At 53.4% G+C, this 22,076-nt stretch overlaps 1 protein-coding gene across 3 annotated transcripts in view; it reads left to right on the top strand.

Moving 5' to 3' along the window:
- RNF220 (ring finger protein 220) overlaps window positions 1-22,076 on the top strand; it is a gene marked incomplete at its 5' end in the record, with an annotated part of 225,240 nt that overhangs the window by 116,904 nt on the left and 86,260 nt on the right. For all 3 annotated transcript variants that reach the window (XM_082311492.1, XM_082311490.1, XM_082311489.1), the window contains one exon: window positions 21,108-21,237. In XM_082311492.1, coding sequence (XP_082167618.1) covers window positions 21,108-21,237 — 130 coding nt within the window. The remainder of the gene's footprint in view (window positions 1-21,107; window positions 21,238-22,076) is intronic.

The following is a 22,076-nucleotide window of genomic DNA, read 5'->3' as shown; positions in this document are numbered from 1 at the left end:
CTGTGTCCCAGACCTGCACCTTCCTTGGTAAAGTCTTCGTGGAAATAAAGGGTCCCCAGACCTCGCTGGGCCAGGCACAGGGTTTCCCACTAGCTTTCGGAGAGGTTATGGTGTTTGGAAGGGCAGATGGGGGCTCATGAGAGCTCACTGCCACCAACAAGTAAATCTGCACCTGATATTTGTAGGGAATAACTAGCTGATAGGAATAGCTGTGTGAGGGTTATGCAGGATGAGCCAATGCAGTTCACCAGCTCTTACCACCCAGACAGATGTGTTTCCCCGGGCAGGTTGCAGCCCACGGGCCGTTCCTAAACTTGGTGCCGTTCCTGCTGGGAGCTGCGAGCGCCTGCCTGAGCCGCACGGCCGGGTTTGCTCCCTGGTTTGCTAGTGGTGGTGTTGAACAGGCTCCCTCCTGCCCGGCCACGTGTGGCCCTTGGCTGGGACCTTCCTGCAGGCGCTCCTGTCATTTGGGCTCTGAACAAGCAGCAATTTCCCCATATATATTTCTTAACACGCCCAAGGCCGGGTTTAAAAGCTGATCTTCCAGCTTTTCCACCGCCTCCCTGCATGGGGTTTCCTTTAGCTGCACCCCAGTGTTTCCAGCTGGGAGGAAGGGACACTAATGCAGGGAGACCTGTCATCCGCAGAGCACCGGACAGTGCTTTGTAAGTCAGAAATGCACAAGACAGACGTAATCTGCCTTAAATGAAACCTGGATTGGTGCGGGCATGATTTGAGCATCTAAACAGACTGTCCATTAATTTGCAGGTCCTTGGGAAAAAAGCCTACCGTGCCACATCTTGTTGTCCGTCTGTCTGTCTGGCCAGCTATCAATACAGTGCTTCAGACCGTTCCTCTTTCTAATTCATAGAGTATGAATTAAACTCTGAGAATTAGCACTCCAGGCGGGAGCTGCTCCCATCCACAGGAAAATTCCCGTCCCCTCTCCGTGATGTGCAGCATCAGCCCGTGCCCGCACGCCCGATGCACCCAGCCCTTTGCCCTCCTTGGGGTAGATCCTGTCCCTCAGGCACCCAGGCTGAGCTCAGCCAGGATCAGGTCCATGACCCACAATTCTGGGGTTGCTTGTGGTTTAAATTTACCAGTTTAATGCAGTTTTGTTCTCCCCTGAATTAGTTGTGTCGGAAGAAGGTTTTTTGTGTCGTCTTATCTTGTGGAAATTACCCATAATTTTGTAGTGGCTGTTTAATATATATATATGTATGTATATGCTGGGTTTTACAGCCCATTTTTATCACCTTTTTATTATCTCGGGTCAAAAGCTTTACTGGGTTGCATTCAGGGAATTATGCAAACTAAGAGAAAATACCATAGCAAAACTATAGATTTTCTCATTAAACTCTGCTTGGACATGTAGTTATTGTAGTAAAACTCTAGTAACTATTACAGGCCCTAATATAAAATTATAGTTTGACACCTCAGCGTGATTGGCCTTGCACTGCGGTTAAATTAACCCTTTCTGTCCCTTGCCTGCTCAGACTAAAGGCTTTTGCTGGAAGCAGGCAAGCCGGGCTTAACGGGCAAGCCAGGCTTAATGGGCAAGCCGGGGTGGCTGCACAGGGGCTTAGCCTGGGACTCCGCTGCAGCACCCACGACCCTTCTGTGGTGTGCAGCTTCAGAGCAGCTTCATCTGAGTTGTCAAAAAACTTCACTCTGGCAAGCATTTAGAGAGAGAGTGATGCTCGAGCGAGGGAGGATAGTGCAATTCCAGGTGGATAAGGTCCAGCACAGAAGTAGGACTTTGCTGGAGTTTGCAGCCTCCCCCGTCGTCCCAGAAATTGCTCCGTTCCCACTACCACTGTGCAATTCTCCCTGCTCCGTGCGCAGTGGATTTAAGGAGCGATAAGCATATTCAGTGACTTAATTATCTCAGACCAGATTTTCTTCTCAATTACACTCAAGTAAATCAGATAAAATATCATCCATGCATTTTAGCAAATCTCCATGCCTCTGCTAGTAGGACTTAAGTGATCATGGGAGCTTTTTGGGACCGGCTGGCACAGTGACAGGGAGCTGTATTTGAAACAACACGGATGGTCCGACGGGGATGGGGACTATTTCCTTCTGATTGTCTGATTAACATTTTAAAGCCATGTTGATAATAACCTGGGGTAGCATGACAGTTCAGCAACTTCATTCGAAGGAAACACTTAATCATATTTATTATGTAAACATAGCTTGCCATGCCCCCATTAAATTATTAATAGTACCATTAACATATTTACATATAAATCTTATAGCAATTGATGGAAATGGCTTCAAGAGCCTTGCGTTAGCTCCCTTTTTATAATGGATTCTCTCTTGCAAATACCCATTTATTAAAGAGACAAAATACTAATTTTTTGTTAAATGTTCATGTCAAAAATGTCACCTTTGCAGTTTTGCAAATTGCCATTTATGCAAAACCTACTGACTTGGTGTTTTCCTGTCTTAAAAAATGGTCTGCTTAAAAATACTGCTTCAGTAGGAGCAATTAAGGAGAATAAGAGTAAAGATATTTCAGTGATCTGTTTTTGTGCATTTTCATTAATAATCAAGTTGATGATAAGCTGAATGACACAAATAATGGAGGGGTTGCTCCATCACTTCACCCCTGGAGGTACCCTAAAATGGCCCCAGTCCTGCTGCCTGGGGGTTCACCTCTGATCAAAACATACACAGTTGCTATGTATTTGCAAAAGCTATTTGCTATTACTGGGACCTGAGTTAATTTACTTTGGGCTGGAGTCATGTCCAGATGTCCCAGTTAAAGCTGATCACTCTAAGGGGATGCCATCCCCCAGTTACGCATGGGGGATGCTGGACCAGACTCCTGGGGAGATGCTGCTGTCCCAGGGAGTTCCCGGGACAGAGGGCAGAGGATAAGGCAGAAGAGATGCGGTTTGCATGCACAGTGGTTGGAGATGCCGGGCACCAAGGGGCCAACGACCCTCCTCTTTTTTCTGTATTTTCTATGAAAAGAAAGAGGTGAGGTCTCCTTTCAGAACAGGAGTGGGAAACTGAGGGAAATAGGTGGCATAGTGGGAGCATGGGGGGAAGAGAAGAAAGAGGGTAGGGAGTATGAAGGCAGGATTTACCAGACAGGATAGAGGATGGAGGGTAGTTTAGCCCTTCTTCTCCTGTTTCTCCTCCAAATTCTGCATCTTTCCTAACCAGCCCAGCCCTGACTAATAATCCTAATTAGGCTGTATACTTAATTCCTTAATACGTTCCAGGTAGTGATATCCCAGGGTGATTCATTCTCAGGATTGCCAAGTTTCACAAGTTTATCATAAGACTCTCAGGATTATTTTTTTTTCTCCTTAAAGTTTCAGTCCCTGCAATCAAGTGGTGATATAAGAATCTCAGTTTTCCTTTAAATAAATAGAAAAGACATGCTTCAAGCCCTGCAGTCAGGGCAGAAAGCTTGAATATGTGCTGTGAGCAGGGTCCTTGAAGTGTAGAGACCAGAAGGCAGAGAAGATGATCACAGGGTTGTGGAGTTGTAGGGTAATTTAGGTTGAAAGGGACCTCGGGAGGTCATTGTACACTTAATTTCTGGTGCATCTCATACTGAAATGGCAGTTTTCATTAGCATTTTTAGTAATAAAATTAATAAAACATAGCTCGTAGTTTTGTGGGAACTATATACACTATACATCTCCATATTGTGAAGTATAGATCTCCCCCGAGAGCCTGGCTGCCCATTTCCCCTCCAGTGCACCCAGCTGCGATGGCAGATGTCCCACACCGGCAGCTCTGAGCCAAGCAGAGGGGAGGAAAACCAGTTTGCTGGGAAGGAACCGTAACTGCCTGAACTGGGACCTGCTGGGGACCCAGCACAGGGCTCCCGTCCCAGCTCCACTCGGGATGCGCAACCTCAGCAAGTCATGTCTCCCTTCCACACCTCCCTTCTTCCCACCCCAATATGGGGGTGAATAAGGCACTTTCCTTTCTGCAGAAGTATTTAAGAATTAGACCTTGTTATGATAATGCAGAAGCTGGAGAAAGACAGAGGACGCATTACATATAAGATTTTTTTTCCCTTTCTCAATTAAACGAATGTTCTCCTATCCCGTCGTGCCCAGCCCTCGTGTGTGCTGTTACAATTGTCTCTAAAAACTCTGATTTTTCAAGCAATTTCTCACGAAACAGGCACTTTCAGAAAAATCATAAGAAAGCAATCGCTTCAAATTGGTCATTTGGGACTCAAATTACTAATCTAATACATTTTTTATTGAGGGTTCCTGAAAGGTTCCATAAAACACAGTCTGTGAAGCTGCCCAAACTTGCCAGCCTCCCAGTTTGACAAATCGAACCCAACAATCCACTTTGCAGCTTAGGTTTAGGGCTCACGAAGCCACCACCGAAATAGCACCGTTTATATTTCTCCATTAATAGTGCCTATCTGGTCAGATTTTTAAATTCCCTGGGGTGTTTTGTTGGTTTTTTTTTTTGCCTGTGCTGGATTTTTGTGTCTGTGTCCAAGGTGCAATGCTGATATTGGGGATATTTGGGGGGCTGACCTGGAATCTGCTGCTGAGCATCGGCTCTGGCATTGCAGGGAGGAGCGAGCAGGAGGACAAAAGTCAGGTCAGGCAAGGAGAGGACTGGGAGCCAGAGACTGAGATTTTCATTATTTATATTATATTTTTATTATTTATATTCTTTTAGTATTTTGTTGTATTATTTATAATGTTATTTATGTTTTTCTTGAGGCTATGCTTAGACGGGGCCCCTATAGCAGCAGAGCACTGTGCACAGTCCCTGTCCCGTTGAGCTTGAGGGCTGAACAGCGAAGGGACCCAAAATATGGGAAAAACAATTTCTTTCTAGAAATGAGGGCTCAAAGCACGGGAAAATGAGTGAAACCAGACAGGCGGTCTCTGGTCTCGAGTCCCTGTGTCATGTCATGGCCACAAGACCATACTCCCCTCTTTGCAGCAGTTTTTTGGGAAATAGGGATAGTGCTGACCTGCTTCCAAGCAGCCGCTCATGGTTACGAAGCATCAGCCTCCCCACACACAAGGCACTGATCAAATACATGTTAATTATTATTTTGGCAGATGCTGAGGGCGGCCGAGTGCTGCCTTGAGGTAGGACCAAAAAAACAGTGACTCTCTGATCAGGTTTAATAAAATGCAAAATAAAACTCCGTGGGTTGACAGCCAGCTTCCTCCTGATGCCGGAGAGGCAGCACCCAGCAAGGAAAACCAAGCGGCGCGAGGCAAATAGCAGCTCAGCTTGCCAAGTGCCCAACCAAAATTGCTTTTCCCCTATAACGTCTGGTGGCAATTTTTCTTCTGCAAGATCTGCCAGTTGGGAGCAAGGCAGAAATGTGGCTTGGGAGAGGATTTTCTAGCAGTGCCTGTTTCTTGGTCTGGCTGGCACAAGAACACAGAGGGGAGAGGGAAGGAGCGGGGCAGCCTGAGAGGGACATGGAAAGCTGCTGGGCATCGGGCAGAGATGGGCACGGAGAGCTTGGGAAGAGAGGTGGTACCTCTGCCTGCAACTCAGCACCCTCGACATGGCTCACAGAGTGGGGATGGGGCTGGCACGGCGCCGATGCTCTTGGCTTAGTCCCGGCATCTCAGTTTGAATTTCACCCTCCGAGAGGAGCCACGTGAGCCGGTCTGATGTGCAGCAGGCACCGAGTGGGCAGGGAGAGGGGGCTTCCCTGAAAACCCTGCTGCGCCCGGTCTGCTCCTCGCCGTGCAGCCCCCGGTGTCCTCTGGCTGTGTGGCTCCCTCGGCGCTGAGACAGCCGGCTGTGTGCTGACACGCTCCCCTCTAATGCCTCCGAGGGGGCCTATTACTATTTATTGGGTTAGCGTATAGTTTTCTGCTGCCATTACGGTTTTACTATGGGGATAACGCACAACGTGTAGTCAAAAAGTAGAGCTGGAGTTGCTTTCAAGCCAAACGTGGCTGTTTTGGATATCAGCTGGGGCTGCATTGCAGGGGGGAGCTGTTCTCCACCAATTCTGCCTGTGGTGGTCACTCATGGGTGATAGGGATGAGCTGGTAACCCCTCCAGCCCATCCTCTGGTCCACAAATCCCCGAGGAGTTTGATGCCAGGGTCCTGCCCTCACGCAGGCAGGGAGCGTTGCGTGGCTTCCTACACATCCACGGCCCTGCAAACAGACCCAAGTTTCTTATTGTGCTGTTTCTTTAAAAAAAAAAAATCCATTTATTAAAATTAATAAGTGATGTGACATTTCAGAGAAAAACTCTCTTCCCAGTTCAAAGAAGATGTCCAAGCTAAACTCCACGCTGAAGCAGATTCAAAGAGGGCGATTTATAAATCAAGCAAAAAGGAAGGTGAAGCAAGAGCCACCCTTTAATCTTGGCTGCCGCTGTACCATCAGCAGCTCCTGCCTGTGCTGCCCAGGCTGGGGGTGATGGTCCCAGTTCATCCCAGCTCTGCCAGCACCATGTCCAGCACAGCTGCCCTCCTTGCAGGAGATGCAGGTATTTTTATTCCAGATGGGAGAACCTACATGCAGCCGTGTGCTCCCAGCTGTGCGATTCCTTTTGCCCTGCTCAACTGTTTTTTAGGCACGCGTGAGCAGCAAGATGCCCACATGTTTCCATCAGAGGGGCTGCATGACCCATGGGGATGCATTTCCCGAGCTCAACCCTGCTTTTTTCCCTGTGTATCTGCACATTAGACTGCGCAGAGCAGGTCCACCCCCTCTGAAAGCTGCATGCACCAACCTGCTCTGCCTCTGTCCCCACCGGGTAGGAAAGCCACCAGCACCGGTCCCTTGCAGAGGGAGGGAGAGGTGTCAGGCCACCGTCTCAGCGCGAGGTCCCTGCACAGAGACACGTGGGGCCCACAGCAGATCGGGGGCATCGCTCCTCGCTCCGCTGAGCTGCAGGTGTAGCTCTGCCAACCCCTGATCCTTCCCACCGCCCTTCTTTGATCTCCGTCCAGACGCTCGATGGCTTCGCAGGGTGCATGTGCTCCGTCTCTTCTTTGCTCTCATGATTCACGCCTCTCCCCTGCTGGGGCCGTTCCCCCTTCTGCTGTGTGCCATGGCCGCCTGCCACGGCCGCCTGCCACGGCGCAGCCTCCCTGGGACGGTGTCTGATGAGCTGTTTGCTTTAGCCAGAGGGAAGAGCCAGCCACGGGGCGCGAGCAGCGGGCGGCCGTGACGGCACGTCTCCCAGCCCACCGCTCGACAGACTTGGATGCCGAGAGGTGCAGAGGTGCCAAGTGCTGATCTGGCTTTCGCGCCGTTGAAGTCCATGAAGTTGCTTTGGATTTACACCCGTGGAAGCAGGATAGGAACTTGGCCCGAAGTCTTGGTGCCGTCGTAAAGCTGAGGGAGCCTTCGGACCCACCGCCAGGCCTTTAATTGGGGTGGGGGATGCAGTAGAGGAGAGGAGGGGTGAGGCTTGGGGCAAGGGGAAGGCAGCCCTGGTCTTGGCCTCCTGGGGAAAAAGTGATGGCTACAGAGACTGCAGCCGTTGTGCGAGGGAACAGCGAGGGTCTGGGCAGGTCAGGACCCAGAAAGAGGGAGAAACCAGGACTTTTAATCCCTTCCCCATGCTCCTCCACATGCCCTCTGCCTAGCAAAGGCACATTTCCTTGTGCATCAGCTGAGGCACCCCAGGGCACAGGGACGAGGGCGTCCCTGTCCCCAGAAGCTGTGCCCATGCAGGTCAGGACTGTGTGTGAAATGCCAGATCCCAGCAGCAGATTAAGAGGCTGAAGTGTCAGGATGTGTCCCCGCCTCGTGCTGAGCATCCGTCTCCGGGGAGGGGAGGCTCTCAGGGCAGATTTCACCTTGTGCGAAGGGGTCAGCGAAAGACTCGCGTGCCACTTAAATCCCACTTAAGCACTCTGCACTGGGGTGAAATTAACTCTCTCTGCAGAATAAGCCATCAAGAAAAACTGATCTAAAAATCTACGCTGGGCCACAGCCGAGCCACACTTCTATTAGCAAGTAAAAAAATATTTCCCGTCCTTAGAGTTAAATGAGCCAATAGTTCAATCACGGAGCGAAAAGCGGCAATAGAGATGGGGATGCTGAGTGCCTCAGGTATTGGCAATCTATGCGAGGAATCACAATAAGCAGGACTCGCCTGTTTTCTCTGTGTTTAGCAGCAGTGTTATTCAACAACCTATTTGCAAATGCCATCTTCGAAAGTCCTTTTTTCCCCCCTCGTTAAAGTTGCAGCGATAATAGGGCGATTACAGTGCAATAAGCTAAACGCAATCCATTAGTGGCATCACGGCTGTTTTTAGATCTTAAAAAAAAAAAAAAATCAAAGCTGTTTAAGTTTACTTATTATGCACATTAAAGGCAGGCAGCAGGGTCTGATCAAAGACAACACCACCCCTGAGCTCCCCCCACCCGCCTCCTGTCCCTGCATCTTGTCCCCCCTCTATTCATTAGTGGTCACAGCTGTGCAGTCAGCCAATTACTTGGGAATAATAAGTACATTTTGCAGTAAATTAAATATTAATTAGTCCTTGGCAGGTTGTTTTGGTTTTGTTTTTTTTTTCTTATTTCCCTCCCTCCACCTGAAAACGGCGGAAGGGATATGACACTGTCATTGCCTGTGCTGGCATGTGGGTGACAGCGGGGGAGGCTCCCCTCTGGCCCTGCGCTCGGTCTCCTCCACGGTGGCTTGCAGTGAGGTCCTTCCTGCTCTTCCTAGAGGGTTCGCTGCTGCTGGGCCAGGATTTGTAAACCCATCCCCATCTTTGTCGCTATCTTCTTCTCCCAACCTGGGCACATCCCGTCTCTGCCTGGGTTCCCCTCCTGCATGCTACACTTGGGCACTTAGCTCTCCGGGGCAGGGCATCATCCCTGATCGCCTGCGATGTGCCTGTGAGAGTGGTCTGGAGGCAGCACATAAATCTGTGTGGGTTTTGCCAGGCCTTGGGAAGGGTCTGTTCCATGGGATGTGAGGGCAGCTTGGCTGGTGCAACCCTCTCCCCAGGAGCGCTGGCAGGAGAGATGCTGCCTCATCCCCTGGACGTGACTGCAAGGCCTCATCCTGCCCTGCTCTGGCACAGCAGGACCCCAACTCAAACAGTGCGCGTAGCGCCAGGGGATGAGGAGCAGGAGTAGGGATGGGCAGAAGGGGCTGGCTGAAGAGCAACTGTTGTACAACTCAGCATCACCCCTGGCCAAAGCAAGTTGTCCCTTTTCTGGTTCAGTGGCAGACCCCAGGCAAGGTGACCCTTTGATCCCCCGGCCAGGGACTCCGGGGACAGAGTGACCTGGTCTGGCTTTGCCTGTTCCCGTGGAAGTCAGACCACCTTAAACAAGTGCAGACCCTGGGGAAAAGCTCTGCAGACTGTGGTCAGGTGAAGCCCAGACCAGATCCCAGCGTAGATCTGCTGGGAGGAGCAGTTCCTTAAACTGAGACAGGTGGGCTAGTTTTGATGTTGTCAACATATCAGCATATATTAAGGTGTAAAGAATGAATGCAGTGGAAAGGAAAAGTGGATGGAAAGAGCAGCGAAGTTCTGCATAGGAGGGATGAGAGCCTGATGCGGAGGGAAGAGCTGTCCTTGCTCTGGTACTCCCCAGGAGCACTGCAGAGGCTGACACAGGATCCGCTGGGAGCCCTCAGCAGTCAGGACAGGTGGGGAAGACGCTCTGGTTGCTCACCCATTCCCTGCAGCGGGTGTCCCTGTCACCTGGGCTGTGCCTCCCTGAAGCATAGCATCACCTTCGCTCCCTACAGCCAGGCAGGAGCCGGGGTCTCAGCATCCCACCCAGCACCCATCCTTCCTCCCTGGCACCCATGTCAGTGTGAGCAGAGGAGAGAGCTTTCTGTGCGCTCTGTCTTTACTAATGCCTTACCAAGAGTTTCTGAGGCAGGAATGAGCTATGTTAGCAAAGCCGGAGTAATCTGTGCCTGTCAGCAGATCCCAAGGTAAAAGGCTCCACTTGTCCAGCTCTTGGATTTACACTTTACTAACAGCTCTGCGGGCTGCCTTGTGATGCACCGTGCACCAGTTCGCCCCTTGGTGCTCTTGAGTGCAATTAAGTTGGTTTTGTTCTTTTTTTTAAATGTAGTTTGACAATACGCAGGTTAGGTTTGTATTTTATTTACAGCTTTTACTTGGGGACCAATAAAACCCCAGCTGGCTAATGTGAGATCTAAAACTTGCATCTCACTCTTTGCCTTGGATATCTTTTCTATGGTAAACTATTTATTTGCGTTTCATCTTGTACAAGCTCCTCTTTCCATGCTGAGAAGCCGAGAGCTCCAGGGGCTCTTTGAAGACTATTTGCTATAGGATAGCAACTGGAATTCTCTTTAAACATCCGCGCCTTGCTTTGTCCTACAACTGGCCTCTTGGTGTCAACACGCAGTTTTGTGCGAGTTTCCTGTGCAAAGCTAACATTTGCACGCTCCCCTGGCAATTGCGCTTCCAGATCCCTCTTGTTCAAGCATATCCTATCGTTTATTCCTGCAAGCATGAGCAGCAGTTACTCCACGTGCCAAATTAAAGGCGGCATCAAGGCCTCTTTCAAAAGGAAGATTTAACCAGGTTACGAATTACCACTGCACTGCTCGGGTAGGAGGAACATGCTGCGTGACCTACACAGCTGGTCAAAATGGTCCACGTTTGGATTGCAAGTACGTGGTCCCCCTACCTCTGAGCCTCCAGGTTCTCAGCACACAGTTAAAATGCCACAGACTTCTTGGAAAGGGTTATTTGACAGCAGGATGAGGCGCACGCATGCAAAATCCCAGCGCATTTCAATGTCGTGCAGTCAGACGTCTCCACCTATGAGCACCCCCCGGACGCTGACCCTGGCGTGCCGGCGGAGCACGTGTGAAGGGTGAGGTGGCATCAAGCTAGCAACACAAATCACGCTAAAAATGCCAAATGGCTGCGTTTACATGCATTCGCAACCCGAGGGTCGTGCTCTTGCCATAAAAAGGAAGATGAACCCCGGCGAGATGGGAGCAATGTTCCCAAGGATGCCTCTGGGAGGGAAAGATCAAGAACCCATGCTCGTAATGGCCTCGGCTGCTAAAACAGTCGAAATAATAACGGGGTGGGGAGGATGCTGGAGGGGCCAGATGCAGCCGGGGGAGCTGCGTGATGGGTGCCCATCGTGTGCCGGTGCATCTGCCCAGCGACACCCCGATGTGCCTGTTCTCCCTGGGATGCTGCAGGCCTTCAGGGTGCGCATCCCAACATCCAGCCCCCTTTTAAATCCCAACGGAGATTTCCGTTATGTGGGTGGAAACGGCCGGGACAAGCTCTAGGAAGGGAAAATATTTTCTTTCTCTCCGGTGTTATTTTTTCACTCCCTCTGTTTTCCTTTCTGCCCTTCCTTTGCCATCTCACGGCTCTCTAAATTCACGGGAGCTCTTCCTCAAGGTGAAATGAAGGCTCCAGGCTGCGTTTGGTGGTGCCGGGGGGGGACACGAGGGTCAGGGAGGGTTAAGCAGGGAGGGGGCAGTGCAACAAGGCGGCCTGATCTAGTGATTAAACAAAGGGATTCAGCCAACATGTGTAAAATTAAGTGATCAAGAGTTGATTACAGAGTGCATTGATTGTGTACTGATGGATTAAACAGAGTCGTGCTCGGGATGCTATTTTCCGAGCTGGGCACGGAGAGCGCAGGCAATCGACGTGTTGGCCAGAAGGACCCGCTTCTCCCAAGCCCTGGCTTTTATACATTCTCCGGATAAATCTGCAGAGAGGCCCGTGGAATTATAATCGATTATCCATTTCTCAAAGTCACTTAAGGGCCCTGAGCTACAAGCTAAAGTGCCGGTGCTGCGAAGAGGCATTGGGTATGCGCCGGCATGTGCAGGTGCTGGCGCGAGGGGAAAATGTGGCAATGACCCTGCGTGCTGCAAGCTGATGAATCTATTTTCTTGTAGGAAATAGTTTTGACAGTTCAATATCTGTGTTTTCGATATGTGCCCCACACACCCCCGAGGGAGGAGAGGAGAGGAGCTGGAAAGTGGGGGGGGAGGGAGTGGGTGGGAGGCAGGGAAAGACTCTACCCCATCACCCCTTCGAATTATAGACGGATCAGTATATCACCAACTTAACAGGCTGCCCTCCAAGTCAAGGGCATGGAGACGCGTGCCTGCCTGCGAGAGTCTGCTGCGGGGACAGGACGGGGCTGGAGCCCCTCTCAGGGTGACTTGTTGGGCTGTGGGGGGACGCACAGCAAGCTCCCGGCCTGCTGGCAGTGGAGTGGTCCTCAGGCTCTTGTTTTCCTGTCAATGGTGAAGGCAGATACCCATTTCCAGGCTGATCCCGTCTCTTGGATTGTAGCCAGATCCTTCGCCGAGGACCCAGAGAAGCAGGAGGACAGGGCGTGTGAGAACTGAGCAGCTGCAGCCTGGTGGAGGATTGTCCTGTGGGTTTTGCAGGGAGCTAGGGTGTGCAGTGGTGGGATAAGGCTGGGAGAGAGAGGCCCCTCCAGTGGTCCCCCAGCCTCTGTGCAGGGCTGTTGCTCCCACTCACGACTGCGTCCTGATTTCTGGTATGGATGAAACAATCAGGGCATGGCACAGACCCCAAAAGTGTCTGGGACATTGGACCCCAGCTCTCTTATGGGCTCCCAGCCAGACACAGGGATGTTCCTGTGAAACTCCCACCTTCTCTAGTTCCCACTGCCGTTATTTTTGGCAGCTAAAGAAGGTATTTTTCTCCAGGTCTTTCCATCCCAAGAACTGATGCAGAGCATGGATAATCAAGGCATGCGTTGGCAATGCAGCTATGCAGCTCCTCGTCTCTGCCCTCTCTCACGGGGCCAGCAGGAACCCCAGCTTGGGGAACTAGTTCAGCAAGGCACAAAAAGTGACCCTTGTAATAGCAAACAGGGCCAGAGGCCAGGGCTGTCGATGCATGTCACCCAGCTGCTACCTTTGGGTGCACAACACCAGGCACGCCGGGTGGCCGAGGAAGAAGAGCAGGGATGAAGGCAGAGCCATTCCCTGCACTCGGTCCAGCCATGGCTACACACATGGTGCAGGCAGCAAGAGAGCCCTGGGGTCTCCCGCCTGGCTGCCTGCCTGCTGGGGACCGCGCGGGGTCCCAGTGCCTCATTTCGCAAGCCCCGCTGTGGAAGGACTGGCTGTGGGCCACAGCATTTGCAGAATTGCATGCATGATCCCTGGGTCCCAGTGGCTCCTAGTGGCTTGTCCACAGCCTGGCTGGTCTTGTCTGCATGGCGTGACAAGATCCATGGGATGGAGGGCAGCTGAAGGATGTGGGGGAAGGAGGTGCATCACGCTCCAGAAGGTCCCCCAGGCTGGAGGGACAGAGCTGTAGGCTGCCCCCAGGAGCGTTTCTGCCATGCCATGTTTGATGAAGCCAGGGACCCCACTGATGCTGGGGAGACCCAGCTGCTCCCCAGGACTTCTGTGTTTTGGAGATGAGGAAGTGGGTTGGAGGAGGCTCCAGTTTCGCTGCCAGGGCAGAGGATGGGTGGGCAGCAGGGAATTCCAGCTCTGTGGTCCCAAGCTTGCCCAGACTCATACCAGCACCCGTCAGAAAAGCTGGAGCAGAGAAGGGATCATCTGTCTCTGTCCCTGCTCCCCACTGTCCTGCTTTGGTCCATCTCCAGCCCAACGCAGGTTACGGCCAGGCACCGATGTGCTTCCTTGGGGAAGCTGGCACGGCAGCCTGCCTGGCCGGGGGCCATGAGGGAGAAGGGCAGGAACAGAGGCACTGCAGCCCCTTGACTTGCTCTTGGCGTTCCTCTGCTTTTCTCTTGTGAAGCCCGGGGAGGCATTTCTGCTCCGCTCTGCAGAGCCGCATTGAGCCCGGGAGCAGTGCTGTGGAGAGACTGGGCCACAGCCCATCCCAGCCCTCCTCTTCCCCTCTCCCTTCCAGGTCCTTGTCACACTCTCCCTTTCCAGCTCTCCCAGCGGCCCGCGTCCCTCTCACCGAGGATTCATTGTCTTGTCAGCCTCTAGTTAGCCGGCATGCGTGCGAATCATAAATTACCCCACCCGGGCCTCTGCTATGCTTCAGCACAGACAAAAAAATTGCACTCCATCACCGTGTCTCCCGGCTTTTAGTGGTATTGATCAATGCTGCTCCCTTCCCGCCCCCCCCCCCCCTTTTCATTTTAACCGAGCCGGTTAAGTGCAGTATCTTATTTTGTGCTGGGACAAATGAAAAGAATATTAGCAAGGGCTGAAATATATCTCTTTTTTATCTCTCTGCTACTTTTTTATTGAATCTTTCTGAGTAGGTGGCTTTCCGCAGGATGACAGCCTCATGACAGGCTCCTCATTAGAGCCGAGACAGTAATTGTGATGCATTTCCCTGCGCGGCCTTTTCACTTCTCCCCCCCCCTCCTGCCTTTCCTCCTCTCTCCTTTTCCCCTGATTTGTAAAGTGATTGGATGTACAGACTCAGTCAGTTTCTTAAATTATTGCCCAGCTCAATCCATCTTCCTCTGCCCCACGCCGGGCAGCCGTGATCTCCGCAGATGGAGAGACAGGGCTGGGATCGCGAGCAGTGGGGTCGGATGCTCGGAGGGGCTCCTCGCCTTTCCCTGCTGCTGGGCTGGCAGCTCCCATGAGGAATGTGGTGCCGGACCCGACGGGACATGTAACAGCTTTTGAAGAGCCCAGGGTGCTGCTTGAACGTGCATTTTTCCTGAGCAACCCATGGGATCACCTGGAACCGGATCCCCAGCTGGTGTTTGGCAGCAGCACTGCGCCAGTTTACACCAGGCCTCTCCAATATCCAGCTTGCATGGAGGCAGAGCTACAAGAGCAACTCTTTTCTTTGGAAGGAAATCAATATTTTAGCAAGCTTTTTTTGCCTTGGATCCCTCCATAGTTTTTAGCCTCAGGAGAAGCAGGTATATTTGCTAAGCTGCTTGGCAGCCCGGGCACCCTACCAGGGAGCAGTGCTGGGGATCAGGCCCTTGGCAGGGATGCAGGGGGCTGAGTTCAGCTCTCCGCTGTGCCCCAGTTTCCTCATGAGGTTGTAGAGGTCCTTTGGTCCGTCTGTGCCTCTCTTACCCCAGCTGTATAAAACCAGCTGTCAGCCACCCCTGCGCTTGTCTCTGTTGGGTTCAAGGCAGGAGTGGCCACGTGCCCGTGCCGTGTCCACCACAATCTGAGTCCAGCTTCTGCCGGTGCCCTGCAGCAGCTTTGCGCTGTGATGCAGGAGTGGAGAAGTGACTCTTCAAAAGCCTTTTCTTACATGAAAAATCACGTTTCCAGACCCCTGCTCCCTTCCTGCATGCACAGACCTCCAAAATGCACGTTCTCCAGGGAAGGGCAGGTCTGCGCGGTGCAGGGTGATTCCTCGGTGATCTGGATGCGCTTGCTGCACTGTGGGGTGTTTGCAGAGTTAGGTCGTGCTGTGGATGCAGTTATGGCCAGACGCTGAACTGAGCCACAGCATGTGAACCTGGAGCCACCTCACTGCCCATTGCCGTCCCCGACACCTGGCTCTCCATCGCCCTGTGCAGAGCGAGTGCTGGAGGGGCCGGATCCAGGGCGCCTGGTCCCAGGCAACAAGCTAAGTTCTGCATCCCACACAGCCGGGGTCTGCATCCCACACAGCCAGGCAGGAGCCTGAGGGAGGGGAAAGGCCTACTGTACAGAGCGGGACATGCCCTGACCTCGAGCCACCCCCCGTGCAGATTTTTGGGGGCCACTTACCTTTTGGCCCCAGTCAAAACCAGCAGGATCCAAGGCGGCACCCAGCAGGCAGGATGCAGCCCTATACACGTGGTACTGTGAGCACACCAGTAAATAACAGGGAGATGGGAGAGCGATGAACAATGTTAGTCAGGCTCCCTCACTTTATGATCAAATACATTTTGCCTCTGCTGTTATTCCAGGGTGGTCTGCACTGACACATGAACGATCTCCGCCTTCCTTGCCCCACCGTTGTCATCCTCCCCTGGCTGCGGCGCAGCCCCGTGGCTGCCACTTACTGTCAGGGCTCTGCGAGCCTCATCGGCTGCGGCACAGGCTCACCGGGAGAAGAGCAAGCGTTTGGCTATTTCCAAGCTAATATGGGGCTTTCTTTGAATTATTGTTTTTTGAGCTGGAAGGAAAGGAGGCTTGTCACACGAGATATCTGCTATCAGTACACAAATAACAGCAAGCCCATCATCGAATGGAAAATAATCGCCTCGGAAACCGAGTTGCGGGGGAGCCGGGAGGGATTATTACAGGCGCTGGCAGTGGCGATGCTGTCAAGGAGCCTGTGTCAGCACTTCCATTACCACCCACCTGGTTTCAGTGCAGCCCCCGAAGCGGCGCATGGGGCCGCGGGGCCCCAGCATGGGGTCATTTCTATTCAGAAGAGTTTCAGATCAACTGGCTTTGATTGGGTTTAAATGATGGAGTGTTTAAGAGGGAGAGAGAGGAAATGGGAGGGTGAGATGGAGGGAGGCATCTCAGAGGAGGGGGAGTTTGGTACTCAGACAAGTGGAAAACAGTTTGAGATAGGAGAAATCAGGAGTTGGGAGAGAAGAGCTGGTCCTCCCAGGGGCAAGTTTCAGATGGCCGCGAGGAAGGACAGCGTAGGGAGAAGATGCCTCGAAACCTGGGCAGATGTCCTGGGGTCTGCCCAGTGAAGGGCCCTTTTAGGAAAGAGCGAGCGCATCCCCAGCAGGGAACGTGCCCCCATCAGTGCTCCCTACCCGCTGCACTGCCTGTGCCACCCGCGGTGGCAGTCCCTGGGGAGGCACCTGGCTGGGCAATAAGCCATCAGCAGAGCTCAGCAATTGAATTATAAACAATTTATTCCATTCATTTGGCAACTTGCTGAGCTCCTGGGCAGAGCGAGCACTCACACCTTGTAAGCTTTGCTCATTCAGAGTGACTTGGGAGCATCGTTTACTCTGTGCTGCATAGTGACGAGGGGCTGTATACATCATATGCCGTCATGGCTGTTGGCAGGCTGGGTCCTTTTTTCCCACTTAAATACTCTCCAGAGCAGCATTTCCCATTCTGCTTGTGAGGGGAAAGCTCTCCCTTCCAAGTGACCCAGTCGTGGCCTGCAAACGCCTCGGGGTGCTGTCAGCCCTGCATCCCAGGGCACAGATGCAGGGTGGGAGTGGGGATGGCTTCATACCTTCATGCCTATTTGGTGCCACGTGTGCATCCGCAGTGCCTGAGCCCAGCTCCCAGCCCAGAGCATGGGTCCCGTTAGCAGTTGCTTCATGGTGAATCGGACCTGACTCAGGGGAATTATGTTGGATCCGTACTGGTGTAAATGAGGGCAGGATCTGGCCCTCGATCTCCAGCGGGATCAGGAGGGTTCGGTTCGGTCCCCACCTGGGCTGGGATCCATTTGCAGGCACCCTCCGACAGAGCCCGTGGACAAATTCCTCCACACAGGGGTGCGTCTGCGCACCGAGCCCTCTGCTTTCAGAGCAGGAAATATTCGGTTTCAACACTTGGAGTTAAACATTTCCGCGGAGCCCAGGAGACCGTGCAAACAGCGGGAGCACCAAGGCTCTGCCTTTTCATCTCTCTGGCACTGTCGAGTGGGGGGTCGGCAGCGGGGAAAGCACGGCAGAGCCGAGGAGGGTAAACACTGGAGCTGAGCCTACCGAGTAACCAGAGAGCGAAGGGGAGAGAGAGGGGCAAAGAAAACAAAAACACAGCTGCCAAAAAACAAAAGCCTGAAAAGAGCCATTCAGGGTCTCCCAGGAGCGGGTTTGGCACAGGGCAGGGAGGGAAGAGTGGGGAGCACTTGCTGCTGGGGCAGGCACAGGTCCAGCCCGCTCGGGATTTGGACCCTTCGTTTTGCCCTGGGCAAATCAATGCCCTCTGCTCCTTCAAGCGGGGTAGGCATCTACCCAGCGTGGTCCAGCTGCACACAGAGTGCAGCATCCTTTGTTTTTTCATGAGTACTAGGATGCCCCTGCTGCGGAGAGGAGAGGTGGGATGTGCGCGTCTCCCTCTACCTTTGCATTCACAAATGAAACCTGAGGACTCGCGATGCCTATCCTCTCCCTCTCCACAACCCAGCGTCCCACACCACAGAGCTGCGTACCGCTGCCCGGCGTAAGGCACTACAGCATGGGGGTGTGCCGGGCTCCGGGGCACGCTGCGGATGTGGCCGCTGCTGATCTGGGGAGACGCATCCTGCCGGCAGCCTCTGTGGCATGCCAGGCATGCAGCAGGTTTTGCAGACCTGGGGAGGCTTGCGTAGGTGTCCTGCTGGCATGGGAGATGATCCCTGTCTTCTGCCTGTCACTCGCACTTAACCCTGGTCCTGCAAAAGCACGGTTGTCAGCCCCTTGGGCCAGGAGCCGGGGCTCCTTCTGTCTCCTGCTTTGCAATCTGTACATCAGGGACTTGGCTAAATGTCTGGGTCCCTGTTCTCCTACCCCTCTGGAAGCCCTTGCTTCAGTGCGAGCACCAGCCTCCCACGCTCACTGGAGCAAGGGGATCTTCCCTCGCTGTCACAGGGATGTGGGGTGACAGCTGTCACGTCCATCCTTGGCATGAATTCATTGCCGTATCATTGCTGTAGCTGGTGGGTAAGGCTGTTGCTGCTCATTTCTCCTGCTGGCCTGGGCTGGGGTTGGGAGTGGCCATGGAAGGCAGCAAGGCTCCTTCCCATGGCCTGAGATCCCTCCCGGCTGCCCTGGCCATTGAAATCCAAAGTCATCCCTGCTTAGGAACATGCACCCCATGGAGAAGCCCTGAAGAGCAAGCAGGGAGCAAGGACCTGGACGTGCAAAAGGTTAAAAAAGTCACCAGCCTGGTGCAACAGAGCTGGTCCCCAGGCAGGACCTCAGCTGCACCTCCTGGTGCAAGGTTGCCCATCCCAGCACTGTGGTCCAGCGCTCTCCATCACCTCTCCCAGCAAACACACACCCCTGGGCTCCCTGGAGAGCAGAGACCCGGGGATGCTCAACCTCCTGTTCACCCTCTGGTGCTGCCGAGAGCATCCCTGTCCCACCAGCCCAAGCTGTGGGTGGCAGGCGGGGAGGACTCGTGGGCCCCACGGTGGTGGCCTGGGCTGGGAGCGGGGATGCGGCGCGGTAGGGCGGAGGGCAGCCTGTTTACCCGTCCATCTGCACACCCCACAGCGGGGATCCAGCAGGATTTCCCGTCCGCTCAAAGACTGCCTGTTTATTTTGGGAGGGAAACTCAGACAGCTCCATTGTTTTGCTGCGAAGTTGGGGTTATAAATAGCAGGTGGTCGGGGACGCTCCTGGGCTATTTTGGGCCCCCACTACACAAAAGTGGAAAAGCTCCAAGAGGAAGGTGGAATTACTGAAATGCCGACCTTTCCCACAAGGGTCAGCGGGACCTGGTTGTTTGGGTTTGGGTTGGGTTCTGGGCATTATTTAAACGCAAGGGAAGGAGGAGAGAGGAAGATGTTCCCGGCTGCATGCTCTGTTCTCCCCGGCAGAAGGGTGGTGGGGACGAGGAGCCGAGGTGCCTGGGGTCTGCCGGGGCTCTGCCCAGGAGCCGTCAGGAGTGGCTCAGGTCCGGAGGAGAGACCGGCTGGGTTTTCCTCCTGGCTCTGCAAATGGGAGAGTTCCCAGTGGCTGGAGAAGCTGGGGGGATAGGGGGTGCCCCATAGCACTGGCCTGCTCCAACTCGTCCCTCATGCCTCACTTTCCCCCACTTCCTATAGGGAGGCTGAAGAGAAGGGCAGGCAATGTCCCGGTGACAGCCCCACTCTCTCCAGGCACGTACACTATGTCCTGCTGGAAGGCAAGGATGAGCCAAGGTGACTCTCAAACTTATTTCAGACCCTTCCTCTCGTTAAATGCCTACGCGAGGCGGTTATACAGTGAGCAGCAGGGACCCAGTAAAGCTGCTCACACCAATGTTTTATACTTTGAGAAGGTCTATTCCTTTAATGGGGATTCATTTAACTGGGTTCTGCCATCGTTAGGAGCCATAAAATGGCACCTTTTGGCTCCTGATTGGAAGGCCACGGTGCACGCAGCCCCCTCGTATCCAGTGCCGGCTGCTTTATTGTGCATTACTGCCTCTCACTCGGATTTAACCAATTTGATCCATGTCTAATACATAAATAAATAATCCAGCAGGAGGGTTCACGTTAGATGACAACAGGCGGCTATAAAGCATGTTTCTCCCCGCTGGAGCCATCTGAGCCAGGCTCCGCACGCCCTCTCATGAGCAGAGCTGCTAATACAGCTGGGAGAGGGGGGCCTGGAGACCCGCAGGCTTCTCTGTTTTATTGAAACTTCATTGTTTGCTTTAGAGTTTTATTTTATGTTAAATAGACGCTGTATATTCCTTACAGAGGGGGCAATAAAGTTTCCAAGCTGGAGGAAATTGGCTTAGGAGCAGGGAGTGAACCAGGGAGATGTGGCTAGGCAGGGAAGCGGTGGGGAGGATTTGGGGCGAGGAGGGTGTGAGGCAGTGCCCTGCTTCCAGGGCAGCCCCAGGGCTCAGCCCAGCTTGGGATCAGGGTCCGCAGGCACCCCCAGATCTCACCCAGGGATGATGCAGCCCCAGAGGGCTCAGAGTAACAGAAGATGTGGGATCCGAAGCTGCTGGTGGTGCAGGAACGGCAAGGGGACCCATCTCAGCCCAGGAACAGGGTGAGCAACCCCCGGTGACCACTGGGGCAGTAGTGCCGAGCATCCGGACCTGCTCCCTGCCATCCGCAGCCCAGTGCCGTGGGGTCTCCTCTGCCTCCCAACTGTTGTGTGCCCATGGAGAATCGCTCTGCCCTTCGGGGGGGACATCCTGACCCACCTGACTTCAGGAGCGCCGAGGAGGATGAAGATGGCTCTTCTTAATTTACTGTTATTAGTTAATAGGAACAGTGGGTAGTGCAGTGTCATCCGTCTGCCCCCAGCCACGCCATCTGCACTGCAAACTGGGGAAGCTGGGGTTGCACAGGGTCACTCCCGAAACGTGTCTGTTGCTGCTCCCCCTGTAAGACTGGAGGGCCCACGGCCAGGGCTGGGATGCTCTCGTACCAGTTGCTGTCCTGCTGCAGAACAGAGCCAGTCCCTGCCCCAGGGAGTGTGGGATGGGGAGAGAAATAGGGCTATACTGGGAGAAAATCCCCAGGTTTCTGACCTCAGCTAGGACAGGGACCAGGGCAGAGCACAGGTGATGCTGATAGCAGCCGATCAGAGCTAAAGCTTTCTCCCCTCTTTTCCTCCTCGCAGGCAAAAAGAAAGCGACTTTGTTTGACAGCCAGGCTCCGATCTGCCCCATCTGCCAGGTCCTCCTTCGCCCTGGGGAGTTGCAGGAGCACATGGAGCAGGAGCTGGAGAAGCTCACCCAGCTGAACATCAGGTAAGCAGCTCCCTGGGGTCCACCAGCAGCCCCAGTTAGCCAGACGGGGCACCCGCAGATGGCAGAGGAGATGGTGGTACCCACAGCTACCAGATATGAGAGATTCAGTGCTAGCCAGCAGGGCAGAAACATTTCCCTGGGGTTCACCGCAATGGTAAAGCCAGGCAGAAATACCTCCCAGAGGGCACAGAGACCCCTTTCCCCAGGGACGTGTGTTTGGGTGAGCAGCTCGCAGGTTGCTCACGTCCCACGATGGAGCAGGCCTGCAGCAATGATGCGCACTGCCCCTCAGCTGCCTTCAGCTCCCTTCTGCTTTCCCCAGCACAGCAAAGTCCCCGATTTAAAAAAAATAATAATAATAATTGCATTTTAACTGCTAGCAGTTATTTAGGAAATGGCTGCAGCCAAGGGTTGGCAGATCCCTGCCCCTGCCTTAATAAAACTCAGCAGCCTTGGAAAAGAGCGTGTTTATTTCAATTATTAATGAATTCCCCGGTCATTAAAAGGTGAGGAAAGGAATCAAACTGCCGACTAGAAGCAAAGTTACGTCACCAGGTGGTAGGAGAGGAGGGAGAGCGCGTGTGTCAGTGTGTGTGTGTGTGTGTGTGAGTGAGTGAGTGAGTGTGTACGCCAGGGCAAGGGGGTGCACGTGGCTGTGCACAGTGCGGAGGATGCAGAATCCATCCCTGCCCGGCTTGGATCTTCTTTGCAACTGAACAATAGCTGTTGCAGATGAAGGGAGAAGGAGGGAGCTTTAGCTAGAGAGAGACCTCCCCAAATGGGTCCAGGTTGAGATCTCCCAAATTTGGCACCCGCAGCCTCAGGCTGAGACCCGCATC

Source organism: Platalea leucorodia (assembly GCF_965183815.1).
Source record: "Platalea leucorodia genome assembly, chromosome: 5".
NCBI classification, from domain to species: Eukaryota; Metazoa; Chordata; class Aves; order Pelecaniformes; family Threskiornithidae; genus Platalea; species Platalea leucorodia.
This window is presented reverse-complemented; position numbering and strand designations above follow the sequence as displayed.